This window comes from Lissotriton helveticus, chromosome 12, assembly GCF_964261635.1.
Source record: "Lissotriton helveticus chromosome 12, aLisHel1.1, whole genome shotgun sequence".
Lineage (NCBI taxonomy): Eukaryota > Metazoa > Chordata > Amphibia > Caudata > Salamandridae > Lissotriton > Lissotriton helveticus.
The window spans coordinates 828,915,602-828,941,703 of record NC_136073.1 but is presented as its reverse complement, the minus strand read 5'-3'; the positions used below and the strand labels follow the sequence as shown (position 1 = coordinate 828,941,703).

General features: G+C 43.7%; 1 protein-coding gene across 2 annotated transcripts in view; it reads right to left on the bottom strand.

Moving 5' to 3' along the window:
• Positions 1–1,257: 1,257 nt before the first annotated feature.
• The window catches only part of LOC144798543 (disintegrin and metalloproteinase domain-containing protein 10-like), an 87,802-nt gene continuing 62,957 nt past the window's right edge, over positions 1,258–26,102 (bottom strand). For both annotated transcript variants that reach the window (XM_078669471.1, XM_078669472.1), the window contains 7 exons: positions 20,861–21,005; positions 19,091–19,274; positions 18,022–18,121; positions 15,959–16,179; positions 14,069–14,165; positions 11,624–11,698; positions 1,258–1,519 (listed from right to left, as the gene is read on the bottom strand). In XM_078669471.1, coding sequence (XP_078525597.1) covers positions 1,395–1,519; positions 11,624–11,698; positions 14,069–14,165; positions 15,959–16,179; positions 18,022–18,121; positions 19,091–19,274; positions 20,861–21,005 — 947 coding nt within the window. In that variant the 3' untranslated portion in view covers positions 1,258–1,394. The remainder of the gene's footprint in view (positions 1,520–11,623; positions 11,699–14,068; positions 14,166–15,958; positions 16,180–18,021; positions 18,122–19,090; positions 19,275–20,860; positions 21,006–26,102) is intronic.

Here is a 26,102-nt window from a genome sequence, read left to right as displayed (position 1 = left end):
CTCGAAGTCTATCAGGGATACGAAAGTCAATTCAATGAATATCGATGGAGGTCCCCAGAAACGAAGAAAGAAATAAGTCCTGTGAGGGCGATGACTTTGCCGAGTTTGCTGGCTGGTCAGGGGCTCCAGTCGCGGGCCGCTGTAGTTGCGCAGATATAATAGGCGTCAGATTAGAACGATGCTCGGGGTTCTCCTCCCGGATAAAATCAAACTTTGCGGGGGTCACCATATAGTGCGGGTCTGACTCTGGGCTAGGGTCCGGTCTCGAACAAACAGTCTCAATGCGTACGGTTAGGTTGTGGAGAGCAGCCTCCATTTGCCAGTGAAGAGCCCCTATGGCGGCCATGACGGTCCCCAGTGTCGGTCCACACGCCGTCCGATCCATCTCCGCTTAATCGATGACAAAGCAGGTCATCAACCCCGGAGGCCGGCTACTCCTGGGAAACCAACTGGAGTGGGGTGGGCGAAGTCGACTGGCGACTGTCAGGCTGTGCGCTCTTTACACCGCTGCCGAGAGCGGGGGGCCCCCCCGCGGACCCCGAGGGCTGCAGCAGGGTCCCAGGAACCGGACCCCCACTCACCACGGCATCCACGTCTCGTCGCTGTCTAGCGAATATACGCAGGGACTCGAAACAACCACCAGGATCGAGAATTTGTGTCACTCCAATGAGACCGGACCCTGCCAGGTACCCGCGGCCGATGTTGTTCAACTGAAACCCGGCTGGGTCAGTACTCGAGGCCCCGGCTTACAGTCTGGAGAAGGCCCGAAAATGACAGACGGTGTAACTTCGTCAAAAAAGGTGATAAAGACTCCGGGATTGCGTTCCTGGACTCAGTGACGATTCGGACACACGGGAGTCTGGCGGGAGGTCAGGATTAAGTTCAGGATATATCCACCAGCGACGGAGGTCGACGGAGCCGGGAGCTTATGCGGCCATCTTGGTTGCTAGCGTAGCTCCTCCTCCCCATTTACAACATTTTTGACAGTCTTTTCACGAATGTGATTTTGCATTTCGTGTGCTTTGTATTTTAGCAAGTACATGAATTTCAGTTGATCATCAATGAAACAGATTGGTAATTTTTTTAAAGTTTTGATTAGTATTTTTTTATTCTAACTTTGGTTTTATTTAAGATGTTGTGATTCTCTTTGTTAAAATATATGCCATGATGTGTCAGGTAGCACCACAACATCACATCTGTGAATTCCTTGGAAGGCATGCATGTGGTCAAGTAAATACAATTTGATATTCTAGAAGATTACTGACAAAAATGCATTTATTTTTCATGTAATCTTTCAATCATCATCAGCATTCTCTAACATGAGGTTTGAAGTGGTTCCATTTTCAAAATGTTAATATTAGTTCATAGACATGATATTTTTCTCCGGCTCTGCTTCACATCCTACTTTCAAATTCGTGGTATGAACTTTGGACAAACATTTGCTCTTGCTCCAGGTAGACAATGGATGATTCGGTCTGATGGATGAATGGTTTTCTGAGGACGACCCTCATTTCCCCTTCTAGAAAAAGAATCGCAAGTTACTCAAATTCATAGCACATTTGAACTAAACACAACTACAGACATCCAACAAGCCTTACAAATTTCAAGAAATAGTGAGAATTACAACGTTAGCTAAATCATAGTTGTGGTACATAAATAAGCTGGTACATATTAAGGATTTTGTTAAGTTATGAGCAGAAAGTGAATGAAACACATAAAGTAACCCCTAAATAAAGATATTGCTACTTACACTTTTGCCTTTATGGAGATTCTTAAATGAATACAACATTTGCACATGTTTCTGCCTTTAGGTTCCTGAGACACACTACACCATATGTAAGATTGGGATGGATACATGGAAGTGATATGTTTCCACAGCATCATCGAGGCGACCGGGCTATTTTGTTTGTACTTAATGGAGCTACTTTTATGACATAATGTAAAATGGCAATTTTCCAGGAATTTCATAAACACTATCTCATTAATATTCGTGTGTGTGGATTTCTTCAGTGAATCCTTACAACCGACTCCAAACACACCACTGTGTCAGAAGGGGAAAGCAGGGCTGTGCTTCTGCATTCCCTTTCATAATGTGCTTGCAATGAGACCTACAACCCTTACATGGGCAGTGGTTGCATTCCCGTAGAAAAGTGGCAGATTACCATATAACCCTTACATGGGCAGTGGTTGCATTCCCGTAGGAAAGTGGCAGATGACCATATAACCCTTACATGGACAGTGGTTGCATTCCCGTAGAAAAGTGGCAGATGCCCATATAACCCTTACATGGGCAGTAGTTGCATTCCCGTAGGAAAGTAGCAGATGACCATATAACCCTTACATGGGCAGTGATTGCATTCCCATAGGAAAGTTCCAGATGACCATGCAACCCTTACATGGGCAGTGGTTGTATTCCCGTAGGATAGTGGCAGATGAGCATACAACCCTTACATGGGCAGAGGTTGCATTCCCGTAAGAAAGTGGCAGATGACCATACAACCCTTACATGGGCAGTGGTTGCATTCCCGTAGGAAAGTGGCAGATGGCCATAAAACCCTTACATGGGCAGAGGTTGCATTCCCGTAAGAAAGTGGCAGATGACCATACAACCCTTACATGGGCAGTGGTTGCATTCCCGTAGGAAAGTGGCAGATGACCATACAACCCTTACATGGGCAGTGGTTGCATTCCCGTAGGAAAGTGGCAGATTACCATATAACCCTTACTTGGGGAGAGATTGCATTCCCATAGGAACGTGACAGATGACCATACAACCCTTACATGGGCAGTGGTTGCATTCCCATAGGAAAGTTCCAGATGACCATACAACCCTTACATAGGCAAAGGTTGCATTCCGATAGGAACGTGACAGATGACCATACAACCCTTACATAGGCAGTGGTTGCATTCCTATAGGAACTTGACAGATGACCATACAACCCTTACATGGGCAGTGGTTGCATTCCCATAGGAACGTGACAGATGACCATACAACCCTTACATAGGCAGTGGTTGCATTCCTATAGGAAAGTTCCAGATGACCATACAACCCTTACATAGGCAGTGGTTGCATTCCTATAGGAAAGTTCCAGATGACCATACAACCCTTACATGGGCAGTGGTTGCAATAACATAGGAAAGTTCCAGATGACCATACAACCCTTACATAGGCAGTGGTTGCATTCCTATAGGAACGTGACAGATGACCATACAACCCTTACATGGGCAGTGGTTGCATTCCTATAGGAAAGTGGCAGATGACCATACAACCCATACATGGGCAGTGGTTGCATTCCTATAGGAACGTGACAGATGACCATACAACCCTTACATGGGCAGTGGTTGCATTCCTATAGGAAAGTTCCAGATGACCATACAACCCTTACATAGGCAGTGGTTGCATTCCCATAGGATAGTTCCAGATGACCATACAACCCTTACATAGGCAGTGGTTGCATTCCCATAGGATAGTTCCAGATGACCATACAACCCTTACATGGGCAGTAGTTGCATTCCTATAGGAACGTGACAGATGACCATACAACCCTTACATGGGCAGTGGTTGTATTCCCATAGGAACGTGACAGATGACCATACAACCCTTACATGGGCAGTGGTTGCATTCCTATAGGAAAGTTCCAGATTACCATGCAACCCTTACATGGGCAGTGGTTGCATTCCCATAGGAAAGTGGCAGATGGCCATACAACCCTTACATAGGCAGTGGTTGCATTCCCATAGGAAAGTGGCAGATGACCATACAACCCTTACATGGGCAGAGGTACCATTCCCATAGCAACGTGACAGATGACCATACAACCCTTACATAGGCAGTAGTTGCATTCCCATAGGAAAGTTCCAGATGACCATACAATCCTTACATAGGCAGTGGTTGTATTCCTATAGGAACGTGACAGATGACCATACAACCCTTACATGGGCAGTAGTTGCATTCCCATAGGAAAGTTCCAGATGACCATACAACCCTTACATAGGCAGTGGTTGCATTCCTATAGGAACGTGACAGATGACCATACAACCCTTACATGGGCAGTGGTTGCATTCCTATAGGAAAGTTCCAGATGACCATACAACCCCTACATGGGCAGTGGTTTTATTCCCATAGGAACGTGACGGATGACCATACAACCCTTACATAGGTAGTGGTTGCATTCCCGTAGGAAAGTGGCAGATGACCATACAACCCTTACATGGGCAGTGATTGCATTTCCATAGGAAAGTTCCAGATGACCATACAACCCTTACATAGGTAGTGGATGCATTCCCATAGGAACGTGACAGATGACCATACAACCCTTACATAGGCAGTGGTTTCATTCCTATAGGAAAGTTCCAGATGACCATACAACCCTTACATGGGCAGTGGTTTCATTCCCATAGGAACGTGACAGATGACCATACAACCCTTACATGGGCAGTGGTTGCATTTCCATAGGAAAGTTCCAGATGACCATACAACCCTTACATAGGCAGTAGTTGCATTCCCATAGGAACGTGACAGATGACCATACAACCCTTTCATAGGCAGTGGTTTCATTCCTATAGGAAAGTTCCAGGTGACCATACAACCCTTACATAGGCAGTGGTTGCATTCCTATAGGAAAGTTCCAGATGACCATACACCCCTTACATAGGCAGTGGTTGCATTCCGATAGGAACGTGACAGGTGACCATACAACCCTTACATAGGCAGTGGTTGCATTCCTATAGGAAAGTTCCAGATGACCATACAACCCTTACATAGGCAGTGGTTGCATTCCCGTAGAAAAGTGGCAGATGACCATACAACCCTTACATGGGCAGTGGTTGCATTCCCGTAGGAAAGTGGCAGATGACCATACAACCCTTACATGGGCATTGTTTGCATTCCCATAGGAAAGTGGCAGATGACCATACAACCCTTACATGGGCAGTGGTTGCATTTCCATAGGAAAGTTCCAGATGATCATACAACCCTTACATAGGCAGTGGTTGCATTCCCATAGGAAAGTGGCAGATGACCATACAACCCTTACATGGGCAGATGTTGCATTCCCGTAAGAAAGTGGCAGATGACCATACAACCCTTACATGGGCAGTGGTTGCATTCCCGTAGAAAAGTGGCAGATGACCATACAACCCTTACATGGGCAGTGGTTTCATTCCCATAGGAACGTGACAGATGACCATACAACCCTTACATGGGCAGTGGTTGCATTTCCATAGGAAAGTTCCAGATGACCATACAACCCTTACATAGGCAGTGGTTGCATTCCCATAGGAACGTGACAGATGACCATACAACCCTTACATAGGCAGTGGTTTCATTCCTATAGGAAAGTTCCAGATGACCATACAACCCTTACATAGGCAGTGGTTGCATTCCTATAGGAAAGTTCCAGATGACCATACACCCCTTACATAGGCAGTGGTTGCATTCCGATAGGAACGGGACAGATGACCATACAACCCTTACATAGGCAGTGGTTGCATTCCTATAGGAAAGTTCCAGATGACCATACAACCCTTACATAGGCAGTGGTTGCATTCCTATAGGAAAGTTCCAGATGACCATACACCCCTTACATAGGCAGTGGTTGCATTCCTATAGGAAAGTTCCAGATGACCATACAACCCTTACATAGGCAGTAGTTGCATTCCCATAGGAAAGTGGCAGATGACCATACAACCCTTACATGGGCAGTGGTTGCATTCCCGTAGAAAAGTGGCAGATGACCATACAACCCTTACATGGGCAGTGGTTGCATTCCCGTAGAAAAGTGGCAGATGACCATACAACCCTTACATGGGCAGTGGTTGCATTCCCGTAGAAAAGTGGCAGATGACCATACAACCCTTACATGGGCATTGTTTGCATTCCCATAGGAAAGTGGCAGATGACCATACAACCCTTACATGGGCAGTGGTTGCATTTCCATAGGAAAGTTCCAGATGATCATACAACCCTTACATAGGCAGTGGTTGCATTCCCATAGGAAAGTGGCAGATGACCATATAACCCTTACATAGGCAGTGGTTGCATTCCCATAGGAAAGTGGCAGATGACCATACAACCCTTACATGGGCAGAGGTTGCATTCCCGTAAGAAAGTGGCAGATGACCATACAACCCTTACATGGGCAGTGGTTGCATTCCCGTAGAAAAGTGGCAGATGACCATACAACCCTTACATGGGCATTGTTTGCATTCCCATAGGAACGTGACGGATGACCATACAACCCTTACATAGGTAGTGGTTTCGTTCCTATAGTAAAGTTCTAGATGACCATACACCCCTTACATAGGCAGTGGTTGCATTCTTATAGGAAAGTTCCAGATGACAATACAACCCTTGCATAGGCAGTGGTTGCATTCCTATAGGAAAGTGGCAGATGACAATACAACCCTTACATAGGCAGTGGTTGCATTCCCGTAAGAAAGTGGCAGATGACCATACAACCCTTACATGGGCAGTGGTTGCATTCCCATAGGAAAGTGGCAGATGACCATACAACCCTTACATGGGCAGTGGTTGCATTCCCATAGGAAAGTGGCAGATGACAATACAACCCTTACATAGGCAGTGGTTGCATTCCCGTAAGAAAGTGGCAGATGACCATACAACCCTTACATGGGCAGTGGTTGCATTCCCGTAGAAAAGTGGCAGATTACCATACAACCCTTACATGGGCATTATTTGCATTCCCATAGGAAAGTGGCAGATCACCATACAACCCTTTCATGGGCAGTGGTTGCATTTTCATAGGAAAGTTCCAGATGACCATACAACCCTTACATAGGCAGTGGTTGCATTCCCATAGGAACGTGACAGATGACCATACAACCCTTACATAGGCAGTGGTTTCATTCCTATAGAAAAGTTCCAGATGACCATACAACCCTTACATAGGCAGTGGTTGTATTCCCATAGGAACGCGACAGATGACTATACAACCCTTACATGGGCAGTAGTTGCATTCCTATAGGAACGTGACAGATGACCATACAACCCTTACATGGGCAGTAGTTGCATTCCTTTAGGAAAGTGGCAGAGGACCATACAACCCTTACATGGGCAGTGGTTGCATTCCCATAGGAAGGTGACAGATGACCATACAACCCTTACATGGGCAGTGGTTGCATTCCCATAGGAACGTGACAGATTACCATACAACCCTTACATAGGCAGTGGTTTCATTCCTATAGGAAAGTTCCAGATGACCATACAACCCTTACATAGGCAGTGGTTGCATTCCCATAGGAACGTGACAGATGACCATACAACCCTTACATGGGCAGTAGTTGCATTCCTATAGGAACGTGACAGATGACCATACAACCCTTACATAGGCAGTGGTTGCATTCCTATAGGAAAGTTCCAGATGACCATACAACCCTTACATAGGCAGTGGTTGCATTCCTATAGGAAAGTTCCAGATGACCATACAACCCTTACATAGGCAGTGGTTGCATTCCTATAGGAAAGTTCCAGCTGACCATACACCCCTTACATAGGCAGTGGGTGTATTCCCATAGGAAAGTGGCAGATGACCATACAACCCTTACATGGGCAGTGGGTGCATTCCCATAGGAAAGAGGCAGATGACCATACAACCCTTACATGGGCAGTGGTTGCATTCCCGTAGAAAAGTGGCAGATGACCATACAACCCTTACATGGGCAGTGGTTTCATTCCCATAGGAACGTGACAGATGACCATACAACCCTTACATGGGCAGTGGTTGCATTTCCATAGGAAAGTTCCAGATGACCATACAACCCTTACATAGGCAGTGGTTGCATTCCCATAGGAACGTGACAGATGACCATACAACCCTTACATAGGCAGTGGTTTCATTCCTATAGGAAAGTTCCAGATGACCATACAACCCTTACATAGGCAGTGGTTGCATTCCTATAGGAAAGTTCCAGATGACCATACACCCCTTACATAGGCAGTGGTTGCATTCCGATAGGAACGTGACAGATGACCATACAACCCTTACATAGGCAGTGGTTGCATTCCTATAGGAAAGTTCCAGATGACCATACAACCCTTACATAGGCAGTGGTTGCATTCCTATAGGAAAGTTCCAGATGACCATACACCCCTTACATAGGCAGTGGTTGCATTCCTATAGGAAAGTTCCAGATGACCATACAACCCTTACATAGGCAGTAGTTGCATTCCCATAGGAAAGTGGCAGATGACCATACAACCCTTACATGGGCAGTGGTTGCATTCCCGTAGAAAAGTGGCAGATGACCATACAACCCTTACATGGGCAGTGGTTGCATTCCCGTAGAAAAGTGGCAGATGACCATACAACCCTTACATGGGCAGTGGTTGCATTCCCGTAGAAAAGTGGCAGATGACCATACAACCCTTACATGGGCATTGTTTGCATTCCCATAGGAAAGTGGCAGATGACCATACAACCCTTACATGGGCAGTGGTTGCATTTCCATAGGAAAGTTCCAGATGATCATACAACCCTTACATAGGCAGTGGTTGCATTCCCATAGGAAAGTGGCAGATGACCATATAACCCTTACTTAGGCAGTGGTTGCATTCCCATAGGAAAGTGGCAGATGACCATACAACCCTTACATGGGCAGAGGTTGCATTCCCGTAAGAAAGTGGCAGATGACCATACAACCCTTACATGGGCAGTGGTTGCATTCCCGTAGAAAAGTGGCAGATGACCATACAACCCTTACATGGGCATTGTTTGCATTCCCATAGGAACGTGACGGATGACCATACAACCCTTACATAGGCAGTGGTTTCGTTCCTATAGGAAAGTTCTAGATGACCATACACCCCTTACATAGGCAGTGGTTGCATTCTTATAGGAAAGTTCCAGATGACAATACAACCCTTGCATAGGCAGCAGTTGCATTCCCATAGGAAAGTGGCAGATGACAATACAACCCTTACATAGGCAGTGGTTGCATTCCCGTAAGAAAGTGGCAGATGACCATACAACCCTTACATGGGCAGTGGTTGCATTCCCGTAGAAAAGTGGCAGATTACCATACAACCCTTACATGGGCATTATTTGCATTCCCATAGGAAAGTGGCAGATGACCATACAACCCTTACATGGGCATTATTTGCATTCCCATAGGAAAGTGGCAGATCACCATACAACCATTTCATGGGCAGTGGTTGCATTTTCATAGGAAAGTTCCAGATGACCATACAACCCTTACATAGGCAGTGGTTGCATTCCCATAGGAACGTGACAGATGACCATACAACCCTTACATAGGCAGTGGTTTCATTCCTATAGAAAAGTTCCAGATGACCATACAACCCTTACATAGGCAGTGGTTGTATTCCCATAGGAACGCGACAGATGACTATACAACCCTTACATGGGCAGTAGTTGCATTCCTATAGGAACGTGACAGATGACCATACAACCCTTACATGGGCAGTAGTTGCATTCCTTTAGGAAAGTGGCAGAGGACCATACAACCCTTACATGGGCAGTGGTTGCATTCCCATAGGAACGTGACAGATGACCATACAACCCTTACATGGGCAGTGGTTGCATTCCCATAGGAACGTGACAGATTACCATACAACCCTTACATAGGCAGTGGTTTCATTCCTATAGGAAAGTTCCAGATGACCATACAACCCTTACATAGGCAGTGGTTGCATTCCCATAGGAACGTGACAGATGACCATACAACCCTTACATGGGCAGTAGTTGCATTCCTATAGGAACGTGACAGATGACCATACACCCCTTACATAGGCAGCAGTTGCATTCCCATAGGAAAGTGGCAGATGACAATACAACCCTTACATAGGCAGTGGTTGCATTCCCGTAAGAAAGTGGCAGATGACCATACAACCCTTACATGGGCAGTGGTTGCATTCCCGTAGAAAAGTGGCAGATTACCATACAACCCTTACATGGGCATTATTTGCATTCCCATAGGAAAGTGGCAGATGACCATACAACCCTTACATGGGCATTATTTGCATTCCCATAGGAAAGTGGCAGATCACCATACAACCATTTCATGGGCAGTGGTTGCATTTTCATAGGAAAGTGGAAGATGACCATACAACCCTAACATGGGCAGTGGTTGCATTCCCATAGGAACGTGACAGATGACCATACAACCCTTACATAGGGAGTGGTTTCATTCCTATAGAAAAGTTCCAGATGACCATACAACCCTTACATAGGCAGTGGTTGTATTCCCATAGGAACGCGACAGATGACTATACAACCCTTACATGGGCAGTAGTTGCATTCCTATAGGAACGTGACAGATGACCATACAACCCTTACATGGGCAGTAGTTGCATTCCTTTAGGAAAGTGGCAGAGGACCATACAACCCTTACATGGGCAGTGGTTGCATTCCCATAGGAACGTGACAGATGACCATACAACCCTTACATGGGCAGTGGTTGCATTCCCATAGGAACGTGACAGATTACCATACAACCCTTACATAGGCAGTGGTTTCATTCCTATAGGAAAGTTCCAGATGACCATACAACCCTTACATAGGCAGTGGTTGCATTCCCATAAGAACGTGACAGATGACCATACAACCCTTACATAGGCAGTGGTTTCATTCCTATAGGAAAGTTCCAGATGACCATACAACCCTTACATAGGCAGTGGTTGCATTCCCATAGGAACGTGACAGATTACCATACAACCCTTACATGGTCAGTAGTTGCATTCCTATAGGAACGTGACAGATGACCATACAACCCTTACATAGGCAGTGGTTGCATTCCTATAGGAAAGTTCCAGATGACCATACAACCCTTACATAGGCAGTGGTTGCATTCCTATAGGAAAGTTCCAGATGACCATACAACCCTTACATAGGCAGTGGTTGCATTCCTATAGGAAAGTTCCAGCTGACCATACACCCCTTACATAGGCAGTGGGTGTATTCCCATAGGAAAGAGGCAGATGACCATACAACCCTTACATGGGCAGTGGGTGCATTCCCATAGGAAAGAGGCAGATGACCATACAACCCTTACATAGGCAATGGTTGCATTCCCGTAGGAAAGTGGCAGATGACCATACAACCCTTACATGGGCAGTGGTTGCATTCCCGTAGGAAAGTGGCAGATGACCATACAACGCTTACATGGGCAGTGGTTGCATTCCCATAGGAAAGTTCCGGATGACCATACAACCCTTACATAGGCAGTGGTTGCATTCCCGTAGGAAAGTGGCAGATGTTAAAATGGATATTGTGGCCTGCAAGTAGCAGTTCATCAGTGTACTTTCTGCTCCTTTTGCTGCTGGAAGCTGTCCCTTAGGAAGTGAAACTGTCTGCCATGGACAGTGCCTACAATGAAAATGGTTACGTCTGACCACCAGAGTTGGTACTTCAATGTGTTGGGACTACCGAAGCACTCAGAAATCACTGATAGATTTACACGTGAGTTCCTTAGAGTGGTAGATGCCTCTTAAACACATTCTTTCCTTTCTGATTTACAGAGAATTGTAATTCTAAAATTGCAATACACAAATACATTTGTGAACTGCAATGTACTTTTCATAACTTCATTGAAAGGCCAACTCCTAGTGCAATAAAATGGTAGAATGACCCTGTTTATTACTTACCATCCACATCTTCAATCCTGTCCTCGATCACATGGTCTGTAATTGGTTGAGGACCTTGTCTGGCCTTAGAGACACCTTTAAAACAAAACAAGCCTCATTACAGAAAATAACCACTCTTTTCCGGTCACATTTAATTGAGTAAGAAGTGGCTAAATCACAAACACCGGCAGCTGTACATAAAACACAAAATGACTGTACATTTCATAATGTAAATATCTACTGTTGCCAGTCCTTAATTTGTAAAAGAATGAGTGCGCGGATCTAAACCTCTGCTCAATTGCCCGTGGGCCGCACAATTGAATGTTGGGGCGCTGAAAAGCTCCATAGTCTTGAATCCACCTCATGCTTCTTTAATCCACTACCAGACACTCCCTGTCCCTTTATCTTGCTCTTGCAGGTGCCTGCTTTCTCCCTTTGTGCCAGATTTTCCATATTTCCCTTCCTCCGTCTTTCTGCTTTGTGTGATATCAATCGCTTGCTCTTTGTAAATCGTTGATACAGAAAAATAAGTGGCAGTCCCCAAAATTGGGTGCTGGTGGTGCCCACCAGCTCCAATTGAAAACTGACTGTTGCGGTCTAGATGTGCCATGGTTTAAGAATTCAACAAACCTGCCAGCACAATAAGATATCATCTGCCTCTTTCCCAACCAAGCCACAGAGTTCCATCTAACGATTTAAGATAAGGGCACATTGATGAATTCTGTATATTGTGGTAGCAAAATATTGTAGCAAAATTATGGATGACCAAAACATTGTTGAAGATAAGTATATATATTTATTACTCTTAACATATCTATGTACCTTGAAAATATACCTATATCGTCAAGGCACATGTATAGTACAGCTTTATTTGCCTTTATTTACTTACCTTGTCAATATTATAATCATGAATTTTTTAGGTACAATATTTTAGTGCCTTAATATTTACTAAATTATATTCAAAGATGCTAAATGTGACACCTATATTTCCAAATGAAGTATTCCATTGAGAACTAGCAATGTCTGTTCAACAAAACATTATAAATATAGAGGTACACTAATTGAATCAACAAAGAAATTGTTGAAAGATCTTCTTAAAACTAAAGATGTAATCTTGATCCCACTGTGTACATTTATAAATAAGAGTAGACTTTGGAATTCACAGCTTTTTAAATTTGCTCACAAGAGGGGGAATCATAAAAGAATTTTGGATCTGTTGATAACTTTGATGAAGTATAGATAAAGATGGTCAAACACTGGTGATTCCTCTTTACTCTCCCCAGTGTGAATAAACTTCTCCTGCTTCTCCAAGTGTTCCTCAGACATTGAACACTTCAGGCAAAATTACTTGCCCAAGGAATAATCAACTAGATCACCTTAAATACCCAGAATGTCCCAAACCTGGGACTTTTTTTCCGCTCAGTTTGAAAGGTCTGCCCTAGGGCAGAAAGCTCAGTCTTGGTGTGATCTCCCAGCCAGAAGATTATGGAAAAGAGGAAAATAACATATCCTTCTAAGACATACTCGTAACTGCATACTCACGAGCTATTTTAGTTTGTTTTAATTCAATCATTTACGATTCCTCTGTCCTGGGCTTACAGAATACTGGGTTTAAATAGTGGTAGCAGTCATTTTAGCCTCATGTCATTGATTGGCCTTATTTTTCAGGACATCAAGTTGCCCAAGTCTCTAATAAGCAATGCAGAAAGTTCTTCTTTTTTATGAGTATCACCAACGTTTTAGTAACCACTCACCATTTATTATATTGCAATTATTTTGTTGTTTCTTTCATCCAGGGAAAAACGTTTTACTTTATCAGATACGATACAAAAAATGTACATATATATTTCTAAACTCCATGACAATCCTTGTTTCAAAGGAAAGGCCGAACAACAACAGGCCCTGGGTCAAAGAATCAGTTAGATTATCATTTATTAAGTTACATTACAACATGCGGATAAAGGGCAACACGTTTCGGCGATTTTCCTTCAAATGGTTCATTTATATGTTTTGTTTTGTCGTATCCACTCATGGTCTCCTGATCCTCGCTTTGTGGGGACAGATTACAGTACCTGATGTGGGAACGCAACAATCCTTATGTTTCCAATACTTTTACCTGCAGCTTTCAGACCCATTTCGGGTGACAGTCATTCTCATGGGGCAAGGTTGTGTCACCTGAAACGCATTGGCAAACTATGGACTATGTGAGAAAATAAAGAACCACTTGTTTTCGAACACCAAAATGTGAGCACAGTCTTACTTTCTATACTGGTAAAAGTGGTAAAAACATCTTTATGTGTTGGTTTTCTGTTTGTAACTATTTTTCCTGTAAACTGCTTGTGTGTATAATGCTACTGCCCTTAGTTATGAGATTACATTTTGTGTGAACTTATATATTCTATTTTAATTTTCTGGCATCAATAGACTGTAATGACCTTGTCTAATTATAGAAATAATCATTCTTACCTTTCTCGCTATCCAATGTTCTCCCAAAAATAAACACTGTACCAGCCATGATAGCCGCTAAGGTCAATATAATCAAAAGAATGGCCCACCAGCGTGCCTGCATGAAAACAAGGAATATTTCAACGTTAATGCACCAAGCCTTCTAAAATACTGATTAGGATAAAGGTTTGCCTATATAATGTAGTATACAATGGTCGGCCATAAAGGGGTAATGATCCACAAATTTGTACATGTTTATTTGCCAAACCAATATGTTTATCCCAAGGTAACATTAAAATATGTTTTTCATTGCTATCTTGCATAAATGTCAGTTCTTATATTGCAATGTTTACTGACTTATTTGAAGTACTGGTTGAGGGTGTGGCATGTTGTCTCATGTAGTCCAGCTGTTCTAGAAGGGCCAAACCTGCTTCTCCTCACCAGCCCTATCTTATTCCCAGTAGAGGTACACTCAACCACACCAACAGCTATTACAGTAATGTTCGAGTTCTTGACACTCGCCTAGACCCCAAAACTGCCTTTTCACATCTACTGCTTTAGAAGAACTCGGGTCACCGTACGTTCCTTGTGCCCACTAGCCCCAGAGAGGGAGGCAAAAGGAGCTCCGATTTGCACAAGAGTCACCTTCGGTACACTGGGATAAAATTGTCCATGTGCTACATCACGATGAACGTTTTCAAAGTTCAGGTATTTTGATACATTAATAAAAATATGAATGATAACTGTGCCTTTGTAAGCTGTTTTCTGCCATGTTAATATCTTACACAGTTTAGATTATACATGTTAAGTAACACAACAAGACAGTAGCAGCAAGAAGCCAGAGTTGGGAGCATGTCAACTGGCTGTGCTCGGATAAAATAAGAAAGTTTCTAATGGTGGAGACTAAAACCATCTGATATGGCTAGGAGTTGCATTTGATTTTGGGTAGATGAGATCCTTTCATCAAAGGCTCGGAGCACCACACAAATTATATTGTGCACGCCAGTATCATTCGTACACTGGGTGAGACAGCCAGATGTGTAATTCTGTGCTTCAAAAACAACTCCTGATGGGAGAATACCATGTTGGACTCATCTAGAACATGCTACTCTCACAGTGAGGGTGACTACACTTCAGAAGCGAGACCATGTTCTAGAAGTACCGTCTTGTGTTTATAAAGTAGGGTTTACGCCTATTCTAAATATGCCAGACAAACTGGTATAAAGCATGCTGGAGTCCTTGTTCCAGTCTTGCATCATCTCTGAAGCATTTTAGGTGACTATTTGGGAGAGGATATCATAAAAAGTCAGTGCATAAAATAAAGAAATATTGTATTTTTTTGAATATTTGAATGGCTCTAAAACGACTAGTCAACGTATGGAGGGTAAACAATTTATGTGACAAAAATATAGCCCATGGTTAAGTGAGCTGTCAGCCAGATTACCTGTGCCTTGTGCTTTTCAAAACATTGAACAAAACGTTGTGCTGAAAAAGCCAATTGGATATGTGGGGACATAGATACCTATTGGATATCTGTAAAGCTGATAAGCCAATTGGATACCCGGAGGGCAAATTAGCCAATTGGATATTTCGAGATCACAGCAGCCAATGGGACATCTGGAGGGCAGAGAAGCCACACAGGATATCTGAGGTCATTTCAGCCAATCACATTTGAGTGCACAAGTACTGAATGCAGGGACCAGGAGATATTAAGTAAAAAAAAGATGGCCGTCATCAAGCATAGGAATTATTTTGAGGCTACACAATTAGAAAGGATGTTTTAAAGTTAGTGCAAGCACTGGAAAGTCTTTGTTCTTGGTTTCTTGTGCTTTAAAACATCTGAATAGAGTTAGATTGAAGCTTTGAATGTTAGCAAATTTGGCATTACTGTCAGCCTTCGAGGTCACTCACTATCATCCACGATGCAATATCTTCTGTCTCGATGAAGCCCAGGAATGAATTCTTGAGGCGAGCAATCGGCCCATCTGCATCCACGAGACGGCACATGTGAAATTTATCGCAGTAGCCTTGCCTGTCTCCACAAGCCGAACCAGGCGGTAGGAATATCTGAGCACCATTGAAATAACGTAGTAGTGTTGAAGAGGATGTGCTGGTGCATGTTTCGGCATTTCCTATTAATAGAGAACAGATTATGAGTTAGTCGATTATATGAATTATTAGAATGTGTTGTGTAAACAACTACGTTTTCTTAATAATATCTTCTTTGCAATATGATATTGAAGTCAACTGTCCTCCATTTCTGATCATGAGTTAGTCGATTATATGAGTTATTATTATTTGTCATGTACATAACTCAATTTTCTCAAAAATATCTTTACGGTATGATATTGAAGTCAACTGTCCTCCATTTGTTTCAGATGGATTTGGGTTAATTGATCTCAACAGCTGCATTGCCAATCGCGTCCATTCATTGGAGCTGATGAATGAAGCCAGGGTAATAGCAAGGAAATTGGCCGTAGACCGTATATTTGTGAATGGGGAAGCAGAGAGACTTGATAGCCGTGGAGTGTGAAGAGTGCAAGAAAGGTGCAGCCATGGTGTAGGCTGCAGGGTGAGTAAGTTTAGGGTCAGGGTGCAAATGTAAAAGCTGTGCTCTGGCAATAGAAGAAGAAAGTCTAAAAGTGCTAAGATCCACTCTCTAAGCATGAATAAGTATTAATAAAATCCCTATGGAATGCTTCTGCATGTATGGAGGTAGCTGGTGAGGACTGTAAAAGTTCTGTGGATTCGTTGGTGTTTTGGCCCGTACGTGGTGAGGTTTGGTAAAGACATTGGTTTGAAGATGGCGAATCTGTCTAATCTAAATGTTGTCTAGAACACTTGGCACCTGCAATCAGATAGCACTGCTACTGCACGTGTCCCAATGCTTCTCTTCGTGTTCTGGTCAGTCGTTGATTTGCTTTATCTAGAGTGCTGGAACAATAGGCTCATTGTTCTGCCTAATATGCTTATAGTGTGCCGAAGAAGTCTTGATAAATGTGCAAATGAGTGAGCTGTAGAATCCCAGATAAACCTTCATAGTACCAAGCCGAGTAGGGCCCTAACTCTTAAATTCTACAGATGCGTTGAAGACCGACCCTGAACCAGTGATTAATTTGTAAAACAATAAAAAGTGCCAAGGATGTGCATGTCTGGAAATATTTTTGAACACTTCTCTTGTTGGGCATCGTGGGAGCATTCTTAGGAGAAATGGGATTAGAGATTGATAAGAGATGCCCAAAGGGACACATTCCCTTTTGCAAATTAATTATTGCCAAAATACAAGAGTGGGTAGTATTTCAATGTTTGCAACCATATTTCGGTCACAAAACATTGATACATCACATACAGATACACAATTTGAAAGTGATGACTACAACATTCCCCTTACAAATTGTGAATCAAAACCCATTCTCAAAATCAGTTTAGACGTTTATTGCAAACAGCGTTCCAGAGTGCTGGCAACTGTTATAAAGCTTATTAGAACACTGGATTGTTGAGGTCTCCATCGAAGACAATGGAGTGCTCCGGGTTGATAATGGCTGTTAGAGGCCTGGACCATTAACATTCCAATGTTTGTTCACAGCTGTTTCTGTGAACAAAGGCCTCACGGAGCCCAAGGGGATTTCAACCCCCTCGGGCTACGTGAGGCTTTTGTATTGCAAATTAGTACATTGTGCCCTCTAGGGGTGGACTGTTCTAATAGCCTTAGAGTCCTCTGAGAGGGCTCTACCAGCCATTAAAGGCCCGCTCCCTTGTTAAAGGCTCTCATCTTCAGCTCGGACCTTTAATGCTGGAGCGGACCTTTAATGGCCGGTAGAGCCCGCTACCTCGGCCTCTAAGTTTTTAGTATATCTGACCCTAAATCCTCAGCTACTCATTACTATAATAGAAAGAAGAAATCATCTAGACATTGATTCCCCACGTCTGGCACTAACCAAGGAAAATAGAGGGCCTCAAGACATGTCTCTCACCTGGCAGCTTGCAGCAAAGCTGGCACTTCTCATACATGGAGCTGCTTTCACAGTCACACTTCTCCAAGCCGTATTTGCTGCACAGGGAATAAAGACACATCTATTGAAAAGAGAGAGCATTCATCACATTAGTTGTGTGTGTGCTCAGCAAAATGTCAAGCTACAGTAAAGCACATAACACCCGCTTGCCTACAACCTTACAACCTGAGAAGAGGTGACACATATATTTATTGACTCTGGTAGGGCCAGGGTGCATGCTCCAACGAAAGGTATATCCTCACACAAATCAACATCAGTATAGAATGTATAACACTCAAGGCAGCTGAAAAACCAACAACATAACAGCAACAAGCCTAAATCCATATATAACCTGAAACCCTTCACAAGACCACACACGAAAGTAAGGTCCTGTTCAAGCCTTCAAGCACTCAGCTGGCCCATAGTCTTCCCTGCATCCCAAATTCAATCCTCTGACATAAAACTATACCTCATTCTGAAAATCAGCACAGACAGAAAGAAAATCAAAGTCACCAACACCCTCACTGAAAAACCATGACTCCCTTACCATTTTACTCTGTCGTGATTACAGGACTACATTGGCAGCAGCCACTGACACAGAGTTAAACCGGTAAACCCCACAGATATGAAGGGCAGACTATATGTAAGAAAAAAAAGTGACCATCGTTCAGAGGTGGTGCCCTTTGTAATCTTTCAGAGAATTTTGAAATAATCGGAAGTCTTCGATTGTCCTATGTCACACATGAATAGGTAATGTGGGTTTGAATTCATTTGCATTCTGGAACTTGCAGTCCTTCATTTATAGTGATAAAACACCTGAATACATCTAAGAAAACAAAGACTGGTTAAGTCATTGTTCACACTGTGATGGAACAGAAGTGAGCTGGTGAAACTGTGACCCTGCACACCCTTTTTGCTAATGTCCAGCTCATCAAACCTCCCTCACCAACACTAGGACATGCATTCGATATTGGGAAAAGAACTGACACCCCGGAGAGAACGATGAAAATTCAAGGTTTTCCTAGAGCTCTAAGATGTCTGATGTACTTACCCCATTCATGCATATCTTCGTTCCCAGGTGGCATTCGGTGTAATTTGCTTTCGGAGGCGGCTTTGAGCATTTCGCGTTTGTTCCAGTGCAGTAACTCTCATAGGTGCACTCTGCCTCTTTTTGGCATAGCTCTCCACGAGCAATATAAGAACACTCATGGTTGCAGCATAAACCTTGGCTGGGACTACAGAAAGGAAAAAAATATTTCGATTATTTTGGCTGAATAGTAAGTCTCAACTTTACGAAGGCGAATGAAGGATCACGGTAATCCGTTTGACACTATTCAGGGTTTTAACCTAAAGAAAGACTTTAATGACCAGAGATGGGCGAGCCTACATGTACATGGGAATACCTAGGAATGTAAATAATCTATCACATCAGATACTGTGGATGAGGAAAGTCAGTCACAAGTCAGGCCAATGCACCTGGCAGTCCATTAGAAATGGGACCATGCCAGTCACATCTCAGTCAGCGGACACTCAGTCCGCAGTAGAGAGAGGACCCTGACATGGAGATGTCAGGCCAGTGACTCTGTTAGCTGGTAGAGCTGTGGCGAATACATACCTTTACATCGCATGCCTTTACAACGAGGTCGTTACAACGACCGCGTTGTTACAACGCAAACTATAACATCGCAAGTCATTTCAACGACTTGCTGTAGGGGGCGTGCAGAACTTAGGAATAGTATAAATTACTATTCCCACTCCAGTTTGTGCAACAGCAGGGAAGGTGTTGTATTGTAAATCCAACACCAGTGCGCACCCTACAGTAAGTCATTGAGACGACTTGCGATGTAATAGTTTGAGTTGTAACAATGCGATCGTTGTAACGACTGCGTTGTAAAGGCATGCTATGTAAGGCATGCAATGTTATGGCTGTTTCCAGCTGTAGCACACTCCATTTCAGGGCTCAGGTCTTTGTCCCTGAAGCCTAGTAGTTCGAGCTTACAACAAGGGACGACAATGGCAGAGACCAGGATTTTTGAGTCCACGAGTGCTTAGAAAATTAAATAATATTTCAAGAGTAATAAAAGGGTTTATATATAAAGAAGCAATATGTAAAAATTTCAAATTATAAAACGTTCTGTAAATGTGAAGGAATTTGACACAGGAGGTTAAACATTTGCTTTCCTCAAGTTTGTATTCTCAGATTGATTCATGGGAGCAATGCACGTGCATCAAACAGAATATACTATGGGGGATGGGGGCCTCAGTTGAATTTAGAAAAGCTCCATCCTTCCCACTAAAATTTAAAAAAAATTATATTTGTTTGTAAATTAAATCCAATATATCAGTATTTTAGTATTTGTATTATGAATGATTGTGTCTGTATTTTTTGTGCATTATTTTGTGGTTCAAGTTATCAAAATTGCTTAGGCGGGGGTACCCGGCTTCTAGAATGACTCAGGACGGTCCACATATTCCAATAATGGTTTAAATGGTGGTCAACAGAAGTCAAAACGTTAAGAATCACTGTTCATCGGAGATAGTACAGAAAAAGTAAGCAGCCTGAAGACTGGTGGACTGTTCGGTTAGTTCCCTACAGTAACTATAACTCATGCCCTTGCCATTCACATTATTATCAGAACAGATTTGTCACCAGCAGGAGTATTAGAAATATTGTGATCACTCAGTGAATAAGAACAATGAATGAGCATACTGTTCATATGTGTAGTTATAGGTCTAACTTCTAAATCCTAGAAATACATCTGTGAACTTATGCTAACTATAAGAACTTATTTTTGAATGTCATACGTTATTATTGCCTTACCTGCAGCTCTTTCCTGGCCGCAATTTACACTCAAATCCAGAGACATCATTCGCACCGAAGCAGCAAGGATCAGAGGTACTGCTTCCCACATCACATTCTTCCCCTTCTTCCACAATCCTGTTTCCACAAATTGGCTGGTCGCTTTCTAAAATAAGGGGACATTCTTAGTACGCCAGAATGATCTTATAGAAAGAGAGTGAATAGATCTTGGGACTCCACACTGTAGATCAACGGGGCATACGTACGTCTCCATAACACCTGTGACTTATTGTTTTTGTGTTTTAGTAAAGTTAGGGCTGTAGGAAAGCGTGATTATGGTGGTCTCGCAATGTCTGAAGCAGGTAAAGAGTCATAATACCATGTACAAAAATATTGTCCTATAGAAAGTCCTAGGCAGAGTATCGATTATCACAATATCATGATGGTAAATATTCATGGGTAGGTATTGATGCACTATTGCCAACTCTAAATGTTTGTAGCTTAAAAAGTTGCACACATATATATCTAGTCTGGTGAGCAAGGCGACAGGATCGCCGAAACGCGTCGGATCGCGGCACCCTTGACACTGCAAATGATAAAATAAAAGAAAACTTTGCTGCACAGATTACCGGATTGGTGTCCGTTTTTTCTTCCTCGGAGTGCTGTGTACACGGTGCGTCAAGGGAGTGTTGGCGTACATATATATCTATATATATATATATATATTTTTGCTGCTTCCTTTTTACGCCAGCCCATGCACTCAAGCACGCGTGCTTGTTTGCGGGGGGCGTGCCCCGCTATTTATCGAAGCTACTACCTCCTTGTCTTGTAAAAGAAGAGACAGCACTCTTGGGAGGAGGATCAAAGATTTATTTCGGACCCTCTGAGCACCAGACGCGTTTCGGCTACTGCCTTTGTCAGTGGTACACTGACGCGCCATTTTTTCTTTTTTAAATACCCATCACGTGTCATCTTTAGTCATAAAGATAGAGAGAGGACTGTTACATCATTATAGCATGACATATTGGAAAGGTTTCTCGTTATTTACAACATTTCATAATTGTAATGCAATTCATTTAGCCCTGGATGGGCACATTCTAATTACATGTTAATTCATGCGTTATTCAACCCTGGATGGGTAAATCAGAACTGTTTCTTGATTTGACTTTACTTGCCTTGGAATGGCTCCCACTGCCTTTAGACCTTTCAACAATTGATGTTACCCCTTAACCTCTATCTCTCTAGACTTCCTTGTTACAACACACACACAGTGAAAATCATAATCCCATCAACCTTAAACCCCAAATAAATTGTTGAAATTCTTAAAATCTTCCATTTCTTACATTTCTTTACATTATTTTAAATGTTTTCATTTTTTTCACATTTTTTCACATATTTTGCGGATTCCTAAGGGTCTATTATTTCCTCATGGCTATTCAGACCTCCGGGACCAAGACCCCCGGAGGTCTGAATAGCCATGAGGAAATGACAGTACATTTGGGGTAGGGGGCTCCCTGCTCCAAGGAATGCCGTGTTGTTATAATAGACATGTAATTAGAATGTGCCCATCCAGGGCTAAATGAATTGCATTACAATTATGAAATGTTGTAAATAACGAGAAACCTTTCCAATATGTCGTGCTATAATGATGTAGACAAGGAGGTAGTAGCTTCGATATATATATATATATATATATATATATATATATATATATATATACATATATATATATATATATATATATATATATATATATATATATATATATATATATATATATCTGTATATATATCCATACACATTTTTCAAAACAATGGTGTTACTCCTGGGATCCCGGCTCGTGGTCAGGTGGTGCGCAAAAGCCGGTCGAACCAAACTGGACAGTATATCTTCATAAGGAATCTAATGAGGCGCACTCGGAAGAGAATTTGCTTGTGCAGATTTATTTCTCAGTAGCTACGCGTTTCGACTGTCGAAAAGAGTAGTCACTGAGAAATAAATCTGCGCCAGCGAATTCTGTTCCGAGTGGGAGCCTCATTGGATTTCTCTGTGTGTGTGTGTATATATATATATATATATATATCCACACAAAAGTTTGCCAACTCGGAAGCGCCCCAAACAAGGTCAGTCTTGCTTTATCTTATTTATTTCAGATACAGCCGCATGGGTTTGGAACATTTCAAAGCATGCAAGTTCAGCCTTACGCGTTTCGGGCCAACGCCCTTTGTCAAAGGCTATATCCATAAGCACCTTTTCAGCGTAAACATTTATCAAATATACTCCCAGTACCCGCCCTTCTGGGTGTGGCCGTTCGCACGGCCCCATGGTACTCGTAGTCTTGTTCCTCCAGTGAGGCGCTGTGCAGTGCAAAATCAAGGAAAGTAAAAGCCCCGGTGGGTTGCTCTGACAAGTCCCATTACTCATGTCGGCCTCTTACAGTTTCTTCATAGCTCCTTGTCCTGTGCCAAGGCATCCGCCGGTTGGCGTCACCTCAGGTCCGCTGTGGCGGCTGGGCTGCTTCCACGACCGGGCCGGCCGTAATTAAATCCACACAAAAGTTTGCCAACTCGGAAGCGCCCCAAACAAGGTCAGTCTTGCTTTGTCTTATTTATTTCAGAAACAGCCGCATGGGTTTGGAACATTTCAAAGCATGCAAGTTCAGCCTTACGCGTTTCGGGCCAACGCCCTTTGTCAAAGGCTATATCCATAAGCACCTTTTCAGCGTAAACATTTATCAAATATACTCCCAGTACCGCCCTTCTGGGCGTGGCCGTTCGCACGGCCCCTTGGTACTCGTAGTCTTGTTCCTCCAGTGAGGCGCTGTGCAGTGCAAAATCAAGGAAAGTAAAAGCCCCGGTGGGTTGCTCTGACAAGTCCCATTACTCATGTTGGCCTCTTACAGTTTCTTCATAGCTCCTTGTCCTGTGCCAAGGCATCCGCCGGTTGGCGTCACCTCAGGTCCGCTGTGGCGGCTGGGCTGCATCCATGACCGGGCCGGCCGTAATTAAATCCACACAAAAGTTTGCCAACTCGGAAGCGCCCCAAACAAGGTCAGTCTTGCTTTGTCTTATTTATTTCAGAAACAGCCGCATGGGTTTGGAACATTTCAAAGCATGCAAGTTCAGCCTTACGCGTTTCGGGCCAACGCCCTTTGTCAAAGGCTATATCCATAAGCACCTTTTCAGCGTAAACATTTATCAAATATACTCCCAGTACCTGCCCTTCTGGGCGTGGCCGTTCGCACGGCCCCTTGGTACTCGTAGTCTTGTTCCTCCAGTGAGGCGCTGTGCAGTGCAAAATTAAGGAAAGTAAAAGCCCCGGTGGGTTGCTCTGACAAGTCCCATTACTCATGTCGGCCTCTTACAGTTTCTTCATAGCTCCTTGTCCTGTGCCAAGGCATCCGCCGGTTGGCGTCACCTCAGGTCCGCTGTGGCGGCTGGGCTGCTTCCACGACCGGGCCGGCCGTAATTAAATCCACACAAAAGTTTGCCAACTCGGAAGCGCCCCAAACAAGGTCAGTCTTGCTTTATCTTATTTATTTCAGAAACAGCCGCATGGGTTTGGAACATTTCAAAGCATGCAAGTTCAGCCTTACGCGTTTCGGGCCAACGCCCTTTGTCAAAGGCTATATCCATAAGCACCTTTTCAGCGTAAACATTTATCAAATATACTCCCAGTACCCGCCCTTCTGGGCGTGGCCGTTCGCACGGCCCCTTGGTACTCGTAGTCTTGTTCCTCCAGTGAGGCGCTGTGCAGTGCAAAATCAAGGAAAGTAAAAGCCCCGGTGGGTTGCTCTGACAAGTCCCATTACTCATGTCGGCCTCTTACAGTTTCTTCATAGCTCCTTGTCCTGTGCCAAGGCATCCGCCGGTTGGCGTCACCTCAGGTCCGCTGTGGCGGCTGGGCTGCTTCCACGACCGGGCCGGCCGTAATTAAATCCACACAAAAGTTTGCCAACTCGGAAGCGCCCCAAACAAGGTCAGTCTTGCTTTGTCTTAAAGCAAGGCAGGGAAACAATCGAGATGTGCCTTCATTCCCACTTGGTTTGAATTTTGGATCCATTTCGCTAGGAACAATCCCTACCTAACACGGACTACAGATCCCACAAACGCCACTGATTGCTAACGCCCAGGGGGCGGGGACTGATTATGTAAGGGGGAGAGTTCTGGCAGATGACGAATATGCCACTGAAGAAGAGAGCTCGTCTCTCGAAATGCATTTGGCAGCTGATTTACTTTGAAGATCTTCACCTTTGTATTCCTGCTGGCAGGTTCTTGAAAATAAAGAGTTCACTACGGAGTTCGTGTGTGGCTGCTTCCTAATGGGTCTCTGCACTGTGTTGGATTTATAGACGGCCGCCCGGTCGTGGAAGCAGCCCGCTGTTGTCACAGAGCCAGCCCTCTTCACTACGGGGGGGCTAGTGGACGCGAACGTTCTTTTTTTTTTTTTTTGAAAACCTTTATTGAGACAAAAACAGGAGATACATGCGCAAGCACACAACCACCACGGCCGGCCGCAAGGATAGGAAAGCAGGATAACAGTGTAACCACGTACAATCAGCATATAGCGAAGTCCGACAGAAGTGACTACGGGATGCGCAACACAAAAGAAGAGGTTTTCGTTTTAAAGTAGATGAAGCGAGGGGGCTGCAACAGGACTAAATACACACCTTACCAAAAGGGGATACAAAAGAGACGCAACAAGAGGGGCTTACCCCATGTACAGTCGGAAGTAGGCCGTAAAGACAGCAAACATATGTACACAGCAGCAGCAACAATAATATCGAATATTAAGCAACGTTACATACTAACAACAGTTCAACTCACATTCCCAGGAAGCCCACCCCCAAGAGCGAAAACAATGAGTCATCGAAATACAGGAAGATAAAAAGGTACGAAACCCAGAAGCAGCCAACCCTACGAAGAGGAAAGAACCCTCCCAAAGACGGAAAAGAGCTATAGTGACCATATAACAAAACAAACTAAAAAAACAAACCCCCCCACACCCACCACCCAGCACTCCTGTAATGACTATGGCCAACCCACTAACAGCGTGCCTGTCGCCCCGGAACTGCCCCACAGAAGGGAATTATAAAGATATAAAAAGAGGAGGAGGAGAAAGACAAACCCGCACCCAGCAGGTAATAGTCGGGCCACCCATCCCCAGACCCCGCCACCGACACAAAATAAACATAGATTATCCCCGGCTCACCACCAACCTCCCTGCGTAACAATCAACAATAGATCTGACGGAAAAGGAGACA